Raw genomic sequence first — 21,798 nt, forward strand, 5'->3', positions numbered from 1 at the left:
TTCGGAAAACGTTCAATTACAGCTTTAAATCTGACACTGGAGACTCCTTCCATGCATTTAAAAAAAAGTTAAACATTTCCTTACGGAAACACTTCATCATGTCAAAAAAACACACATTTTTATTTGATAAATAAACAAACCGGTGATTTGTAGCTGCGCTAATGTCAGAGCTGCGGTTAAAGGAAACGAATCAACACCTTCCGACCAATCAGAATCCAGAATTCAACAGCGCTTACAGTATGCATAATGGGGGGCAAAAATGCATTCATTTGGCTCAGGCATTTGCAAATTCTTATGTTTATAAAATTTACATAAAACATTTCATTTAGGGTGTAATGGCCAAATAAGGTGTTTGAAGAAGTGTCCAACAGTGGGATGATAATTAAGGGCTATTGCTCGTTATTTTAAACAACACTATCAGAAAAAACAAACAGTGAAAAGAAGTTTGTGACTGGATTAAATCGAGGATTTCATACTTGTATGTGTTTACTTCATATGTATGTTTTAAAATCAAACCCCTACACTGTCTTCATTTATCCTCTTGTTGTTACTTTTACCGCTTACAACACGACATGGTGGTGGGTTTTGGGTGAACTTGTGAATGAATTTAACCACTCTGGCAACCCTGCGGCTGAGAGCAGGAAGCAGAAGTCGGGCGGATGGAGGAACAGTTAAGCGTTTGGGTGTCCACTTTTACCGTTTTATTCTTTCCCTGAACCGTGTTTTGTCCGCTTTAAGGAGCTGTAAACCCGCGATAACCGCTTCAGGATTATACACCGCAGTATTGGACCGAGTTAAACCCGGTTTAAACCGCGCATTTTAAACGCCCAGCCGTGTGGATTCAGATAAGGGCGTGAGTGTGTGTGTGAGAGAGAGAAAGAGAAAGTGTGTGTGAGTGTGTGTGTGTGGGGTTGTTGTTGGGGAGAAGAAGCCTTGCATGGTGGATAGTGTGTGTATGTGAGAGTGTGTGTGAGGGAGAGAGAGAGTGTGTGTGAGAGTGTGTGAGGGAGGATGGGCTGCACGCTGAGTACCGAGGACAAGGCGGCGGTGGAGAGGAGCCGCAGAATAGACCGAAATCTGCGGGATGATGGAGAGAAAGCAGCGCGAGAGGTTAAACTGCTGCTGCTGGGTGAGACACACACACACACACACACACACACACACACACTCTCTCTGTATATATTGCACAGGTCTGAGTAGTGTGTGTATCTGACTATACTCATACCTGCACACTATATATACTGTACACAGACATGCACACATTATACATTCACCACACACACACACACACACACACACTAACTATAAACATTACACATGCACACATTATACATTCACTACACACACACACACACTAACTATAAACATTACACATGCACACATTATATACACACTACAGACTATACACACTGCACAGACATGTACACTTTACATTGAGCACAAACAATAGATGTTATCTATACATACACCATACACACACACCATACACACACACACACACACCATACACACACACACCATACACACACACCATACACACACACACCATACACACACACCATACACACACACACACACACACCATACACACACACACCATACACACACACACACCATACATACATACACACACACCACACACACACACCACACACACACCATACACACACCATACACACACACACCATACATATACACACACCATACACACACACACCATACATACACACACACCATACATACATACACACCACACACACACACAATACATACACACACACACACCATACACACACACTATACATACCGCACACTATACACACACACACCATACATACCGCACACCATACACACACACACCATACACACACACCATACATACCGCACACTATACACACACACCATACATACCGAACACAATACACACACACCATACATACTGCACACACTATACACACACACCATACATACCGCACACACTATACACACACACCATACATACCGAACACAATACACACACACCATACACACCGAACACTATACACACACACACCATACATACCGCACACCATACACACACACACCATACACACACACCATACATACCGCACACTATACACACACACCATACATACTGCACACACTATACACACACACCATACATACCGCACACACTATACACACACACCATACATACCGAACACAATACACACACACCATACATACCGAACACTATACACACACACCATACATACCGCACACAATACACACACACCATACATACCGAACACTATACACACACACCATACATACCGAACACTATACACACACACACCATACATACCGCACACCATACACACACACCATACATACCGAACACAATACACACACACCATACATACCGCACACTATACACACACACCATACATACCGCACACAATACACACACACACCATACACACACACCATACATACCGCACACTATACACACACACCATACATACCGCACACTATACACACACACCATACATACCGCACACAATACACACACACACCATACACACACACCATACATACCGCACACTATACACACACACCATACATACCACACACCATACACACACCATACATACCGCACACACCATACACACACACCATACATACCGCACACCATACACACACACACCATACACACACACACACCATACACACACACCATACATACCACACACACCATACACACACACCATACATACCGCACACTATACACACACACACCATACATACCGCACACCATACACACACACACCATACACACACACACACTATACATACCGCACACCATACACACACACACCATACATACCGCACACCATACACACACACACCATACACACACACACACCATACACACACACCATACATACCGCACACTATACACACACACCATACATACCGAACACAATACACACACACCATACATACCGAACACAATACACACACACCATACACACACACCATACATACCACACACCATACACACACCATACATACCGCACACACTATACACACACACCATACATACCGCACACACTATACACACACACCATACATACCGCACACACTATACACACACCATACATACCGAACACAATACACACACACACCATACACACACACCATACATACCGCACACACTATACACACACACCATACATACCGAACACAATACACACACACCATACATACCGCACACTATACACACACACACCATACATACCGCACACTATACACACACCATACATACCGCACACTATACACACACCATACATACCGCACACTATACACACACACACCATACATACCGCACACTATACACACACCATACATACCGCACACTATACACACACCATACATACCGCACACTATACACACACCATACATACCGAACACAATACACACACACACCATACATACCGCACACACTACACACACCATACATACTGCACACAATACACACACACACACCATACATACTGCACACAATATACACACACACCATACACACACACCATACACACACACCATACATACTGCACACAATACACACACACCATACATACCGCACACTGTACACACACACACCATACATACCGCACACAATACACACACACACACCATACACACACACCATACACACACACCATACATACCGCACACCGTACACACACACACCATACATACCGCACACAATACACACACACACCATACACACACACCATACATACTGCACACAATACACCCACACCATACACCCACACCATACACCCACACCATACACACACACCATACATACCGCACACAATACACACACACACACCATACACACTGCACACCATACACACTGCACACCATACACACTGCACACCATACACACTGCACACCATACACACACACCATACACACACACCATACATACCGCACACAATACACACACACCATACACACACACCATACATACCGCACACAATACACACACACACCATACACACACTCCATACATACCGCACACAGTACACACACACACCATACACACACACCATACACACACACCATACATACCGAACACAATACACACACACCGTACATACCGAACACAATACACACACACCGTACATACCGCACACCATACACACACACCATACATACCGCACACCATACACACACACCATACATACCGCACACCATACACACACACCATACATACCGAACACAATACACACACACCATACACACACACACACCATACATACCGCACACCATACATACCGCACACAATACACACACCATACACACACACCATACATACCGAGCACAATACACACACACCATACACACACGCCATACATACCGCACACTATACACACACACACACCATACACACACGCCATACACACACACACCATACATACCGCACACTATACACACACACCATACATACCGCACACTATACACACACGCCATACATACCGCACACAATACACACACGCCATACATACCGCGCACAATACACACACGCCATACATACCGCGCACAATACACACACGCCATACATACCGCGCACAATACACACACGCCATACATACCGCGCACAATACACACACGCCATACATACCGCGCACAATACACACACACTATACACACACGCCATACATACCGCGCACAATACACACACACTATACACACACGCCATACATACCACACACTATACACACACGCCATACATACCGCACACTATACACACACGCCATACATACCGCGCACAATACACACACACTATACACACACGCCATACATACCGCACACTGTACACACACACCATACATACCGCACACTATACACACACTATACACACACACCATACATACTGCCCGCACTATACACTATATACACACACCATACATACTGCACACACTATACACACACCATACATACTGCACACACTATACACTATATACACACACACACACTATACATACTGCATACACTATACACTATATACACACACAACCATACATACTGCACACACTATACACACACCATACATACTGCACACACTATACACACACCATACATACTGCACACACTATACACACACCATACATACTGCACACACTATACACACACCATACATACTGCACACACTATACACTATATACACACACACCATACATACTGCACACACTATACACACACACACACTATACATACTGCATACACTATACACTATATACACACACAACCATACATACTGCACACACTATACACACAACCATACATACTTCACACACTATATACACACCATACATACTGCACACATTATACACTGTATACACACACCATACATTCTGCACACACTATACACTATATACACACACACCATACATACTGCATACACTATACACTATATATACACACACACTATACACATACACACACTATACTGCACACACTATACACACCCCACCATACATACTGCACACACTATACACACACACCATGCATACTGCACACACTATACACACCCCCACCATACATACTGCACACACTATACACACACACCATGCATACTGCACACACTATACACACACACACACCATGCATACTGCACACACTATACACACACACACACCATACATACTGCACACACTATACACACACACACACCATACATACTGCACACACTACACACACAACCATACATACTGCACACACTATACACTATATACACACACACCATACATACTGCACACACTATATACACACACACCATACATACTGCACACACTATATTAAACATTCTCTCTCTCACACACACACACAGCTGAGGCAGTAGTAGCACCAGTCAGAGGCTTTATCACTGTGTGACTAATGTGTTGCTCTGACAACGCTGGAAATTCTTTACATTTTTACCGTTCATTTATGCAAGATAAAATGTGGTGTGTGTGTGTGTGTGTGTGTGAGAGTGTGATTTTTCTGGTCTGACTTGTTTATTGCGATACCGCACACACACACACCCCCACACCCACAAGTCCCTAAATGCAAACATGATGCTGAACCTCTTGCTGCAGTGTGAGTACATGCACCCGTCCAGCTGTTTCCCCTATTTTACACACACACTCGCTCACACTCACTCACACTCACTCACACACACCTCTGAGCGTTGCACAACATTCTCCGGAAGTGGGTTTCATCAGTGTAAGCGTTGCACAGTAAAACACACGGAAGTGTGTGTTTGCATAGACGGCCTGTTTTCCGTGTGTGGTGTATTATTTTGTTGTTTTCGCTGACGAGATTTAATCAGACCCAGCTATGTGAAGAAGATAAAGATGTGATCTGTAGATACAGAACGTCTCAGACCGAGCTACTGTTGAAATTTGAGTAATGCGTTTTTATGTCTAAGTACTACCAATTCCCTTTATCCCTCACAGAGAAATGCAGAATTAGTTCAGTTTTAGCAACGGTTATTTTATTTAAAACCTTAACCTCCATGTTGGTCTCTTGACTTCTGATGAGTGGTGTGTGTGTGTGTATATATTATATAGGTTTTATCAGCAGTTATACGTATCTGTATGTTGATGGATCTAAATGGATGTAATACTTGTACGTATATACAGTATAACTCACTTAAAGGTAAGAAGCGATGCTTTGTTAACGCCGTGAGCGGCCATTTTGATTTGACGTTGTTGTTGTTTTGTCTTCTTGGAAGCATGTACATATCTTGAGTAACGTCTGAAGGGCAGTACTACACGAAGAAATAAGATATTTAAACACAATAACAACAGTTTCCACTGATCATCCTGCTCAAAAGTTTACACCCCCTCCCCCTGGCTGTGAACGCATCGTGTTGCCTCCTTGAGCGCCGGTGAACGTTTGCACCTCTCGGGATAGTCGCGTACGAGTCCCTCGGTGTGAAAAGGCCGTGTATGAACGGATCTAAAGGCGGTTCCGTTATAACCCGGTTTAAAAGTAGAGGAGCGGGACCCGACGCTGGCGCAGAAGTGCGAGGAGACTAAGCCCAGGTTGAGGGCGTGTGTTTGGTGGTTTTTACCCGAATGACAGGTTCCAGCTTGGTCCTGGTCGCAGCGTGAGGTTCCTGTGTTAGGGTTTCCGGGCCCGCAGTTCCTAAATGTGTGTGTGTGTAGGGGTGTGTGTGTTTGGCTTCTGGAAAGCCTTTGATGTGTTGGTTTGTTTTTTTTTCTTTTTGGTGATGTCAACAAGATGGATGAGAGATGAAAGTCTGGCATAAATTACTTGCACACTCTCAGGTTATGTCTCAGAGGCAGTGCATCTACTAATGCTAGACTCTAATGGAAGTGTGTGTGTGTGTGTGTGTGTGTGTGTGTTTCCCTGTCTCTGTGGTGTGACATAATTAAGCTAATGACTTGGCTCTCTGCTCCCAGCGGAGCCCAATATCTCTCGCTCGGGTTCTCTCTCTCTGAAACAGTAGCATGCGGTGTTCAGTGCTAGCGTTAGCAGTTAGCGGTTAGCGTTGAGGAACCTGAGCTTCAGAGTAAAGTAACTTCAGGTAACAGGTGAAACAAGTGATATCCAGTAACAATAACAAGACCAGCTACTATGACAACTGTGTGTGTGTGTGTGTGTGTGTGTGTGTGTGACTGCTTCTTCTCTTTACATCTCTCTCTCTCTCTCTCTCTCTCTCTCTGTTACTCCCACTGTCCTTTCTCTCTCTGTCTCTTTCTCTCCATCTGTTTGTCACTCTCTCCCTCTCTCCTCTTGTGTCTCTGTCCATCTGTCTTGCTCTCTGTCTCTCTCCACCTGTCTGCCTGCCTGTCTTCCTCTGGCCCTCTCCACATGTCTGTCTTTGTGTACTTGTCTTTTTGTCCATCTGTCGGTCATTCCGTCTCCTTCTACGTTTGTCTCTCTATCCACCTGTCTCTTGCTCTCTTTCTGTCTCTTTACACCTCTGTCCATCTCTCTCTCTCTCTCTCTCTCTCTCTCTCTCTCCATCGGTCTCCTGTCATCAGTTCCTCCCTTTCTCTCTCCAACTGTGTCTCTCCATCTGTCTCTCTCTGTCCCCCATATCTGTCTCTCTCTCCGTCAGTCTCTTCATCTCGCTCTGTCTGTAATGTGAAACTGTCTCACCCTGATGTTTTTTCTCGTTCTGTCTGTCTCTCAGGAGCGGGGGAGTCGGGGAAGAGTACAATAGTCAAGCAGATGAAGTAAGTATCTCTGAACTGTCACGCATCACTCGTACCGCTCCACAGCACTCGATAGTGGGCGGGTCTGTGTTTAGTTTACTGCCGGTTGCCATGGTACCCCCGGGCTACAGGTATGCTTATAAAACCCCAAACCACACCGATACGGTTTACAGAATCCCTGTACCACAGACTCTCTCTCTTATTGGTAGTCACCTTCTCATTTGCATAAAGTTAAACCCCGCCCACTTCACCATCTTGCATTCTAAATGAATGGCATCTTATTTTCTGTCTCTCAGTGTCCATTTGTCTCACTCTCCACCTGTGTCTCGGATTCTCTCTCTCTCCATCCCTGTCTCTCTGTCCTGCTGTATCTCCTTCTCCATCTCTCTCTTTCAGTCTCTCTCACTCTCCACCTGTCTCTCTCTCTCTCCCCATTTTCTCTCCATCCCTTTCTCTGTCCTACTATCTCTCTCTCTGTCTTTGTCCCTCTGTGTTTCTCTCACTCTCCACCTGTGTCTCTCTCTGTCGCTCTGTCTCTCTCTCTCTCCATTTTCTCTCCATCTCTTTCTTTGACCTGTGCTCTCTTTCTCTCTCTTTCCAACTGCATCTCTCTCTCCATCTTTCTCTCCACCCATCAGTGTCTCTGTCCCTCTGTGCCCCTCCCCCCACCCCCGTCAATGTTGCTAGATGATAAATAGTATATAATGTTCATATCTTATTTTATGGATGTAACAGCAGTATTTTCCCTGATCTCTCTCTCTCTCTCTCTCTCTCTCTCTCTCTCTCTCTCTCTCCATGTCAGAATTATCCACGAGGCGGGTTACTCAGAGGAGGAGTGTAAGCAGTACAAGGCCGTGGTGTACAGTAACACCATCCAGTCCATCATCGCCATCATCCGTGCCATGGGACGCCTCAAAATCGACTTTGGGGACACGGCACGAGCGGTGAGGATGAGGAGGATTATGAAGCGTTACGTTCCAGTACCATGTTGCGTTTAACCTGGATACGTGTTTTTTTGTTGTTGTTGTTGTTGTTGTTTTATTTAAATACTGTTTTCAGTATCTGAAGTTCCAGTGTGTCGCAAGACCTTTTGATGAACAACGCTTTTTATCCGATTATTCTTACATTCCATGATGTGAAACGACAAACGTGCGTCCTAGCAGATATAAAGTAGCAGTCATTCCCTCGCCTCTTTTTATTCTCTCTCTCTCTGTTAATAAAACACAGACGCAGCTTATCGCATCTTTAATTGTTATGGAGATGGCGGTTATTGCGATTGTGTAGGAGGAAGACGATGACGACGAGGAACATCGTCACACTGAAACAGATTGTCTAGTGGCACTGACTCAGGAGGGAAATTATCCCGTTTGGAAGAAAATTTAATTACCCCGTGTGCATTCGTATGTGTTTATTTTTCTAGCTTTATGGCTTTCCGTCAGAAATAAAACCGACTCGAGTCAATGTAACCTAGCAACCGGTTTTTCACGAAGCGAATACAAATCTCTACGACGTCCCCTTGATGTGTCTCTCGCGCGCGCTCGCTCTCTCTTTACGGTTCATGCTGAACTTAACATATAAGACAAGCAACATTTAATAATAATTAATGACTTTAATGATATTTTTGATACTTTTGTTTCCCAAAGCAGGAAATACCTTTTATGGGCATATGTTTGTGTATGTTTGATCAGTATATTCTACATCAAATCAAGGTTCTGTTTGACCTTCCAGAACTTTCAGAACAGTATTTATTACCGATTTAAAAGGAGTCCGTTTCTTTTAAGAATGAGTTCATGGGATAAAGTTCCTCAGTGGAAATATGGCTAGTAAATCTCTTCTTTCATGTTTGAATGAAAATAATCAATGAAACCCTCAATAAGAGGAATGACTGTGTGTGTGTGTGTGTGTGTGTGTGTGGTGTGTTTCAGGACGATGCCAGGCAGCTGTTTGTGTTAGCAGGCAGTGCGGAGGAGGGCTTCATGACGGCCGAGCTGGCTGGAGTGATAAAGCGTCTGTGGAAGGACGGAGGTGTGCAGGCCTGCTTCAGCCGCTCCCGAGAGTATCAGCTCAATGACTCTGCTGCATAGTGAGTCTGCCTGTGTCATGTGATCACCTCAACAATGCACCTTGTTTAATTTCATCTCATGGCTGCATCGCATCACTTCAATGCACCACACCCTGTATTATACCATCACACCCTGCATTATACCACCACACCCTGCATTATACCACCACACCTTGTATTATATCATCACACCCTGTATTATACCACCACACCCTGTATTATACCACCACACCCTGCATTATACCACCACACCTTGTATTATACCATCACACACTGCATCACACACTGTATTATACCACCACACCCTGTATTATACCACCACACACTGCATCACACACTGTATTATACCACCACACCCTGTATTATACCACCACACCCTGTATTATACCACCACACCCTGTATTATACCACCACACACTGCATTATACCACCACACCCTGTATTATACCATCACACCTTGTATTATATCATCACACCCTGTATTATACCACCACACCCTGTATTATACCACCACACCCTGTATTATACCACCACACCCTGTATTATACCACCACACCCTGTATTATACCACCACACCCTGTATTATACCATCACACCCTGCATTATACCACCACACCCTGCATTATACCACCACACCTTGTATTATATCACCACACCCTGTATTATACCACCACACCCTGTATTATACCACCACACCCTGCATTATACCACCACACCTTGTATTATACCATCACACACTGCATCACACACTGTATTATACCACCACACCCTGTATTATACCACCACACACTGCATCACACCCTGTATTATACCACCACACCCTGTATTATACCACCACACCCTGTATTATACCACCACACCCTGTATTATACCACCACACACTGCATTATACCACCACACCCTGTATTATACCATCACACCTTGTATTATACCACCACACGCTGTATTATACCGTCACACCCTGTATTATACCGTCACACCTTGTATTATACCAGCACACACTGCAGCACACTGTATTATACCACCACACCCTGTATTATATCGTCACACCCTGTATTATACCGTCACACCCTGCATCATACCACCACACCCTGTATTATACCGTCACACCCTGTATTATACCACCACACCCTGCATTATACCACCACACCCTGCATTATACCACCACACCTTGTATTATACCACCACACCCTGTATTATACCACCACACCCTGTATTATACCACCACACCCTGCATTATACCACCACACCTTGTATTATACCATCACACACTGCATCACACACTGTATTATACCACCACACCCTGTATTATACCACCACACCCTGTATTATACCACCACACACTGCATTATACCACCACACACTGCATTATACCACCACACCCTGTATTATACCATCACACCTTGTATTATACCACCACACGCTGTATTATACCGTCACACCCTGTATTATACCGTCACACCTTGTATTATACCAGCACACACTGCAGCACACTGTATTATACCACCACACCCTGTATTATACCGTCACACCCTGCATCATACCACCACACCCTGTATTATACCGTCACACCCTGTATTATACGTCACACACTGTATTATACTGTCACACACTGCGTCACACACTGTATTATACCGTCACACACTGTATTATACCGTCACACACTCCATCACACTGTATTATACCGTCACACACTGTATTATACCATCACTCACTGTATTATACCACCACACCCTGTATTATACCATCACTCACTGTATTATACCACCACACCCTGTATTATACCACCACACACTGCATTATACCACCACACCCTGCATTATACCATCACACACTGTATTATACCGTCACACACTGCATCACACTGTATTATACCGTCACACACTGTATTATACCACCACACCCTGTATTATACCACCACACACTGCGTCACACACTGTATTATACCACCACACACTGCGTCACACTCTGTATTATACCGTCACACACTGCATTATACCACCACACAGTGTGTCACACGCTGTATTATACCGTCACACACTGTATTATACCGTCACACACTGTATACCACCACACACTGCGTCACACACTATTATACAATCACACACTGTATTATACCGTCACACACTGTATTATACCACCACACCCTGTATTATACCACCACACACTGCGTCACACTCTGTATTATACCACCACACCCTGTATTATACCACCACACACTGCGTCACACACTGTATTATACCACCACACACTGCGTCACACTCTGTATTATACCGTCACACACTGCATTATACCACCACACAGTGTGTCACACGCTGTATTATACCGTCACACACTGTATTATACCGTCACACACTGTATACCACCACACACTGCGTCACACACTATTATACAATCACACACTGTATTATACCATCACACACTTTATTATACCACCACACACTGCATCACACACTGCATTATCCCATCACACACTGCATTATACCATCACACGCTGTATTATACCACCACACACTGTATTATACTGTCACACACTATTATACCGTCACACACTGTATTATACCACCACACACTGCGTCGCACACTGTATTGTACCGTCGCACACTGTATTGTACCGTCACACACTGTATTGTACCATCACACACGGTATAATAGTGTGTGGTGGTATAATACAATCACACAATGCATCACACACTGCAGCACACATGGTATTAAACCAGCACACACTGCACTGCTTGTGTCACGGCATCACATCACCGTATCATAGTTTCACACACTGTACCGCTTGTGGCATGGTGCCACGACACTGCGTCACATCACCGTATCATGTCATAGTATCGTATCATTGCACATCACTGACTCACATCACTATATTGTGTAATATTTTTATTAATCTTTGTTTATTTTTTTTGTCCCTTTTTCTAACATTGTTTTATTTTGACTCACTCACTACTTCTCATGACCCCTTAAACTCTTTTCTCCCTTTACGTTTTCCCAACCCTAAATCATTTTTTTTTGTTCTAGTTTTTCCTTCACTCCTCGATTTTTGTTTGCTGTTTAGCTGCTCCAGGGGGTGTGTGTGTGTGTGTGTGTGTGTGTGTGTGTTAAACTGAAAACAGCGATGCCCTTGGACTTTCACACGTGGCGTTTATTTAGCAATGTAAATACAACACTGATAAAATGAGTACGTGGTTCTACTCGTGGTGGGTGTGTGGGGGTGTGTGTGTGTGTGTGTGTGTGTGTGTGTGGCCTCACAAAGCTTAATAAAAACATGTTCAGGAACTCTCTGTACCTCAGGTGGTTAGAAAACACATGCATACCCAGTGAGGCTGCTCTATAATCTGTGTGTGTGTGTGTATGAGACAGAGAGTGATGGCTCACTGTGATAATCTCCAACGAGCACATCTGGGACTCGCAGACCTAAAAAGTTAATTGCTATCGACCCCTCGTGCTTTGGAACAGGATCAAAGCTCAGTCATGTCAGCGCTGTTAATTGAATCACACCCCATTAATTCAGTAACTCTTTCCATAATCCCCCCCCCTCACCCCCCCTTTGTTTGTAGTTATCTGAACGATCTGGACAGGATATCTCAGGCCACCTACATCCCTACGCAGCAGGACGTACTGAGGACCCGTGTGAAAACCACCGGCATCGTGGAGACTCACTTCACCTTCAAGGACCTGCACTTCAAGTGAGCACCACTAGTCTGTCTGTCTGTCTGTCTGTCTGTCTGTCTGCGCAACGCACATTACTGTCATTCTTGTACGTCAGTATACCGAGTCATCATCGCCATGGTGATGGTTGTATACAGGATGTTGAGCGAGCTAGCCAGCTCTCAGTTTCATACGAGGATTTCTCACCGTTTAAAGAACGGGTTCTTCAGTGAGAACGATTTAGCTGAGAAAAACGCTAAAGAATAAAATTTAAATAAATAAATAAAGACTACACGTGCTGTATATGACTCAAATCCGGAAACACGATCGTCTGCTTTGAAGTGTGTGGGCTCCTTCCACCTTTTCTTTCTCATCACTTCCTCCCGATGACGCAAACAGGAAGTGTGTAGGCCTCGGCCCTCACGAGCACTCTTTTTTGGCGGTTAAGGGAAGCAGTTTCATTTTCGGGAAGGGTGCCAATAGTTTTAGAAATGGAGGCGCGTATGGGTTGCGTAAGAGATTTGTTGTATGTATTTGTTGATTAATGACTGCATGACCTGCTGTGCAGGATGTTTGATGTTGGAGGTCAGAGGTCAGAGAGGAAGAAGTGGATCCACTGTTTCGAGGGCGTGACGGCCATCATCTTCTGCGTGGCTCTCAGCGACTACGACCTGGTGCTGGCCGAGGACGAGGAGATGGTCAGTGCCCAGCTTTAAGCTCTGTAATGTACACCTCAGCTAACAGGTGCTGTGATTGGTTAGTTTACAGGAGAGACAGGAAGTCAGTACCACGCCCAGCTATGCCAATGTCTTCATCAGTTTACTAATATTATTAACACGTTCTCTCACTGTCCGTGTGTGTCTCGATGTCTGCCTGTCTCACTCTGCACCTGTCTGTCTGCAGAACCGGATGCACGAGAGCATGAAGCTGTTCGACAGCATCTGCAACAACAAGTGGTTCACGGACACGTCCATCATCCTGTTCCTCAACAAGAAGGACCTGTTCGAGGAGAAGATTAAAAAGAGCCCACTCACCATCTGTTACCCTGAATACGCAGGTAACTGTCTCACTCTCTCCACGTCTGTCTCACTCTCACTGCATGTCTCTCACTGTCTGTTACCCTGAATACGCAGGTAACTGTCTCACTCTCTCCACATCTGTCTCACTCTCACTGCATGTCTCTCACTGTCTGTTACCCCGAGTACGCAGGTAACTGTCTCACTCTCTCCACATCTGTCTCACTCTCACTGCATGTCTCTCACTGTCTGTTACCCTGAATACGCAGGTAACTGTCTCACTCTCTCCACATCTGTCTCACTCTCACTGCATGTCTCTCACTGTCTGTTACCCTGAGTACGCAGGTAACTGTCTCACTCTCTCCATGTCTGTCTCACTCTCACTGCATGTCTCTCACTGTCTGTTACCCTGAGTACGCAGGTAACTGTCTCACTCTCTCCACATCTGTCTCACTCTCACTGCATGTCTCTCACTGTCTGTTACCCTGAGTACGCAGGTAACTGTCTCACTCTCTCCACATCTGTCTCACTGTCACTGCATGTCTCTCACTGTCTGTTACCCTGAATACGCAGGTAACTGTCTCACTCTCTCCACATCTGTCTCACTCTCACTGCATGTCTCTCACTGTCTGTTACCCTGAGTACGCAGGTAACTGTCTCACTCTCTCCACGTCTGTCTCACTCTCACTGCATGTCTCTCACTGTCTGTTACCCTGAGTACGCAGGTAACTGTCTCACTCTCTCCACGTCTGTCTCACTCTCACTGCATGTCTCTCACCGTCTGTTACCCTGAGTACGCAGGTAACTGTCTCACTCTCTCCACGTCTGTCTCACTCTCACTGCATGTCTCTCACCGTCTGTTACCCTGAGTACGCAGGTAACTGTCTCACTCTCTCCTCATCTGTCTCACTGTCACTGCATGTCTCTCACCGTCTGTTACCCTGAGTATGCAGGTAACTGTCTCACTCTCTCCTCATCTGTCTCACTCTCACTGCATGTCTCTCACCGTCTGTTACCCTGAGTATGCAGGTAACTGTCTCACTCTCTCCTCATCTGTCTCACTCTCACTGCATGTCTCTCACCATCTGTTACCCTGAGTATACAGGTAACTGTCTCACTCTCTCCTCATCTGTCTCACTCTCACTGCATGTCTCTCACCATCTGTTACCCCGAGTATGCAGGTAACTGTCTCACTCTCTCCTCATCTGTCTCACTCTCACTGCATGTCTCTCACCATCTGTTACCCTGAGTATGCAGGTAACTGTCTCACTCTCTCCTTGTCTCTCACTTCCCGATCACCGTCTGTTATGCTGAATACACGGGTAGCTGTCTCACACAGCAGTCTCACTCTCTCCCTCTCTCACTTGTCGCTCGACATCTGCTACACTGAATGTCTCACTCCCCCCCCCCCCCTTTCTACAGTGGCTGTTGGCTCAGTTTATCAGATAGTAATGTGTGTGTGTGTGTGTGTGTGTGTGTGTGTGTGTGTGTGTGTGTGTGTGAGACAGGCTCGAACACGTACGAGGAGGCGGCGGCGTATATCCAGTGTCAGTTTGAGGACCTGAATAAGAGGAAGGACACTAAGGAGATCTACACGCACTTCACCTGCGCCACCGACACCAAGAACGTCCAGTTCGTGTTCGACGCCGTCACCGACGTCATCATCAAGAATAACCTGAAGGACTGCGGACTCTTCTAGAAACCTCCCACGGTGAGGGACCGGCACATTCCTGTCTGCAAATCTGTCTCTCTCTCTCTCTCTCTCTCTCCTCGTTATGTCTCTTCATCTCTCCGTATCTTCTCAATCTCCCCGTCTTCACGTGTTCGGCATGAAAGCAGCTGAAGTCCTCGCTCAAAAACACGCCAGAGCACGCACTCGTCTCGTTCGCCGCCACGAAGCGCTAGATGAACCGGTGGAATGATTGACAGCTGCACGTGTGTTTTGAGCTCCCCTATATTAACAGACACTTCCTGAAAGCCCCGCCCACTTCCCCTGAGAATGTTTTGTGTGTGGGGGTGTGTGTGTGCGCCACTAACGTTAGACACGTGCACCGCTAGCATGTACTTGTGTTTATTTATTAGCGGTGGCGCAGAAAGAAAAGAGAAAAGAAAAGATGAAAAAAATTCGTGTCTAATCTAAAATCTAATAATGATAGTGATTAGCACGTGATAAAACACTGTTATGTTTGGAGCTGAGAGGCTTCAGAGAGCATGATGTCACTTCCTGTAAGGGAACCTGGGTGCTCCCTGCTTTTTGCAGTGCATTATGGGATCTATTTTCGGGAGCGGACGTTCCAGTGAAGGATTTTGGACTTCAAATGGCCGACTCAGCGTCCTGACTACCGAACCCCGTACCTCTTTATTTGGTGTCTCTCCTCATCCCCCTTTCTACTCGTCGTCTTCTCTCTCTCTCTTCTCCTCCTCGCGTTCCTTTCCATTTCAGATCTTCTCGAATCTTTAGTCTTTCTTGTTTTGTTTTTTTTTTTTTTTTTTCTGCTCACTTCCTGTTTTTTATTTCTTTCTTTTATTTCGCTCTCCTGTCATCAGTCTGTACAGGATTTCGCAGATTGAAAAGAATGTTATTGCTTAAATTTTTTTTGCGGAAAACTTCTCGAATCGGCGAAATCGCGACCGCAGGAAATTCTCGCGGCGATGTTTGTTGGTAAACGAGACCTTTTATCTGTGCCCGTGTCCGACGCACGTGAGTCAGAGAGCGCTTCGGCTGGAGGTCGCGCCGTGATGACATCGCACGCCACGTCTCGGCTCAGATCTGCGGAGATTTCGGAAAATCGCACGCGCCTCCGCATATTTTGTGTTCGTTTCCGCGATGGTGGAGTTCTCTTATACCCGTGTGTATCCTTTTCCTCTTCTCTCTCCATTCATCTCCTCTTTTGCTGACGACTTTAACGCCCGTACAACCTCATTTTTCTCTTTTCTTTTCTTTTTTTAATCTCTCCTGTTCTGATTTCTCCTCAGATCATAATCTCTCAGCGTTTCATACACCGCTCTTCCACGTCCATCTTTATCTTCTCCATCTGTCTCTCACTTTTGTCCTTCTTTTCTTTTGTCAGTGTGTAATTAAATGATGTTCCTGGATAATGAGTGTTACTGAATCTCTCTCTCTCTCTCTCTCCCTCCCCCCCTCCCTCTCCCTCTCTCTCTCTCTCTAGGTGGAGATAAGTGTTTCGTGTTTTCCCATGAGGCCGTGTGTGTGTGTGTGTGAGAGATCAGTGCTGTACATTGCGTCTCGTCCCTCTGCTTAATTTATGCGTTTCGTCTCTCATCCTTTTTAACATCTTTAACCATTAAAGGGAAACGTTTAAAACGTCTTTAACGCTCGTAGCCGTGACGCTTTTTTTTGTTGTTGTTTTTTTTTCCTCCTTCACGGTTTATCTCCCGCGCATTGTTTTTGTTTTTAAGTTTTTAATTGTGTTTTCTGTGTCCCGTGTCCTCGTGGACAGTTTTACAGCAGAGGGACATCTCGGCTGTCGGGGTTGTTGTGCCTTGCCGTGTTTTTTGCTCATGTGCAGTGTGTTTTTGGGTTGTTTTTTTTTTTCCCTCCCCCCCCTCCCCCTTAAGAAAATCTTATAACGTGTAAATAAAACTCTTAGTGGGTCAGAGGGGGCGGAGCTTCGTGTCCACTCGATCAGCTGATCACAAACTTGATGTTTTGTATATGACGTCATTTTTTTTGTTTTGTTTGTTTTACTCGTTTCCTTATTCCTTAGCTTAGTTTAACTCTGCTGACGTTTCCTCTTCGGTTGCGATCCGATCGTAAGTAGTTAGCTAGCATTATAGAGTATAGCAGCTTAGCATTATTAGCTGAGCTAGTCAGCTACCTGATCACAATCTAACAATTTAGCAGCGTTCCTTAATCCAGTCGCGTACCTAAACGGCACAGTGTGCTAATCCATTTAACTTGGCTGGCGTTCGCAGTACACGTAGTTATCTAATGTTAGTTTACTAGCAAGCTAAACTGCCATTGTACAAAACACCGTTTTTTTTAGTTACGGAGTGTAATAGTTTAGCAGTACATTAGCTAACACCGTGAAGGGTCAACGTTAGCCGATTAGCTAGCTAGGCTAGCGTTAGAGGTACCGCTCCAGGATCTAGCTAGCAACATTTGGTATTATGCTAGCTGTGATGAGATGGTATGATCTCATCAGTGAACGGGGGATTATATTTTACTTAAGCTCCGCCCATTTTGACCCATGGACACCTGTAATCCACATATAGTGTGTGTGTGTGTGTGTGTGTGTGTGTGTGTGAGGAAGAGAAAGAGCGCTCTGTTCGGGGCTGAATGTTGATCCCGAGCTCAATCTCCTCGGCAACAAGAGGATGCTTTGGATGGATCGGCTCTGCTTTTGGATGATTGGTTGAGAGATTTGGGGTTTTGTTTGTGTGTATGTGTCCAGAAGCATCGGCTAGCCACCATCTCTAACTCGCCAGTGAGGATTTGTTTTAAAGTTTTAACAAACGCCTGTGTTCAGTAATTCATGATGTGTTCTCTCTCTCTCTCTCTCTCTCTCTCTCTCTCTCTCTCTCTCTCTCTCTTTTTCCCCATCTGTCCGTGGGAACATTTGTACACTCATGACCCTTATTTTGCTAATAAAAAGTATTTGCAATCCACTTTGTCCTCCGTTGCCATTTATGCTTGCTTTCCGAATGGGTGTGGCCTAATATTCTAATGAGCAGGTTTGATTGACAACCCTCTAAGACTCCCAGTCCAGTTAAACATTGGCAAAATATGCTGTTTACTGCTAACCTAGACCTGCTAAAGACACGCCCATGGGGCGGGACATGTACAGTCTAGAGAGCTAATTTTTTGCTTTCAAACCTGAAGTGGGCGTGGCCTAAAGCATAATATATTTGTGTTATCAAGTTAAGCTTTTATTTTATTATTTAAATGTAATGCAGTTATCGTGTGTGTGTGTGTGTGTGTGTGTGTGTGTGTGTGTGTGTGTGTAGTCTTGTTACAGTCGCACTTTAAAAGAAGCTCTTTAACCTGGTCCTGTTGGAAGGTAAAGGTCGTGATCATGTGACGCACCGAGAGAAATGATGATGGTATTCGGGTCAACGAACTCGGCAGAGACGCTGAGCTTTAGTGTGACGCGTCTCGTCTCTGTGTGTGTGGATGTGCTGGGAGTCCTGACAGACGAGAGAAAAACCAAGTTAAAGACAGGATAGAGTGATTTAATTTTAGAAGACGAAGGTGAAGAGAAGGCAGGGATGGAGTGGAAGAAATGCAACCTGTGACGCTGATGCAGAACTATAGGGCTCTGTGTGTGTGTGTGTGTGTGTGTGTGTGTGTGTGTTTGACCGTTGGCAGACAGAGATAGGCAGTCTTATCAGTGTTGGGCCACTGCTGTATCAGACACCTGCTCAGTCTGTTTATAATAAAACACACACCAGACCTGCCAGACACTGGGCTTGAAAACTAATCTAGTGAAAAAAGGATAATCTAGTGAAGAATAATCTAGTGAAAAAAGGATAATCTAGTGAAAGAAGGATGATCTAGTGAAGGATAATCAAGTGAAAGAAGGATAATCTAGTGAAAGAAGGATAATCTAGTGAAGGATAATCAAGTGAAAGAAGGATAATCTAGTGAAAGAAGGATAATCTAGTGAAGGATAATCTAGTGAAAGAAGGCTAATCTAGTGAAAGAAGGATAATCTAGTGAAGGCTAATCTAGTGAAAGAAGGATAATCTAGTGAAGAATAATCTAGTGAAAGAAGGCTAATCTAGTGAAAGAAGGATAATCTAGTGAAGGCTAATCTAGTGAAAGAAGGATAATCTAGTGAAGAATAATCTAGTGAAAGAAGGCTAATCTAGTGAAGGATAATCTAGTGAAAGAAGGATAATCTTGTGAAGGATAATCAAGTGAAAGAAGGCTAATCTAGTGAAGGCTAATCTAGTGAAAGAAGGGTAATCTAGTGAAGGATAATCTAGTGAAGGCTAATCTAGTGAAGGATAATCTAGTGAAAGAAGGATAATCTAGTGAAGGATAATCTAGTGAAAGAAGGCTAATCTAGTGAAGGATAATCTAGTGAAGGCTAATCTAGTGAAAGAAGGATAATCTAGTGAAGGCTAATCTAGTGAAGGATAATCTAGTGAAAGAAGGTTAATCTAGTGAAGGCTAATCTAGTGAAGGATAATCTAGTGAAGGATAATCTAGTGAAAGAAGGATAATCTAGTGAAGGCTAATCTAGTGAAAGAAGGCTAATCTAGTGAAGGATAATCTAGTGAAAGAAGGATAATCTAGTGAAAGAAGGATAATCTAGTGAAAGAAGGTTAATCTAGTGAAGGCTAATCTAGTGAAAGAAGGCTAATCTAGTGAAGGCTAATCTAGTGAAAGAAGGCTAATCTAGTGAAGGATAATCTAGTGAAAGAAGGCTAATCTAGTGAAGGATAATCTAGTGAAGGCTAATCTAGTGAAAGAAGGCTAATCTAGTGAAGGATAATCTAGTGAAAGAAGGGTAATCTAGTGAAGGATAATCTAGTGAAGGCTAATCTAGTGAAAGAAGGATAATCTAGTGAAGGCTAATCTAGTGAAGGCTAATCTAGTGAAAGAAGGCTAATCTAGTGAAGGATAGTCCAGTGAAAGAAGGCTAATCTAGTGAAAGAAGGCTAATCTAGTGAAGGATAATCCAGTGAAAGAAGGCTAATCTAGTGAAAGAAGGCTAATCTAGTGAAAGAAGGGTAATCTAGTGAAGGATAATCTAGTGAAGGCTAATCTAGTGAAGGATAATCTAGTGAAAGAAGGCTAATCTAGTGAAGGCTAATCTAGTGAAAGAAGGCTAATCTAGTGAAGGATAATCTAGTGAAAGAAGGGTAATCTAGTGAA

General features: G+C 44.4%; 1 protein-coding gene across 1 annotated transcript; it reads left to right on the forward strand.

The window, feature by feature from the left end:
- Positions 1-624: 624 nt before the first annotated feature.
- gnai1 (guanine nucleotide binding protein (G protein), alpha inhibiting activity polypeptide 1) lies at positions 625-19,583 on the forward strand. Its single transcript, XM_053650785.1, has 9 exons — positions 625-1,129; positions 8,201-8,243; positions 9,025-9,166; positions 10,148-10,305; positions 13,848-13,976; positions 14,507-14,636; positions 14,842-14,995; positions 16,463-16,665; positions 18,125-19,583. The coding sequence occupies exons 1-8, from the start codon at positions 1,012-1,014 to the stop codon at positions 16,651-16,653; spliced, it is 1,065 nt and encodes a 354-aa protein (XP_053506760.1). The 5' UTR covers positions 625-1,011; the 3' UTR covers positions 16,654-16,665; positions 18,125-19,583.
- Positions 19,584-21,798: the final 2,215 nt, after the last annotated feature.

This window comes from Ictalurus furcatus, chromosome 19, assembly GCF_023375685.1.
Source record: "Ictalurus furcatus strain D&B chromosome 19, Billie_1.0, whole genome shotgun sequence".
Lineage (NCBI taxonomy): Eukaryota > Metazoa > Chordata > Actinopteri > Siluriformes > Ictaluridae > Ictalurus > Ictalurus furcatus.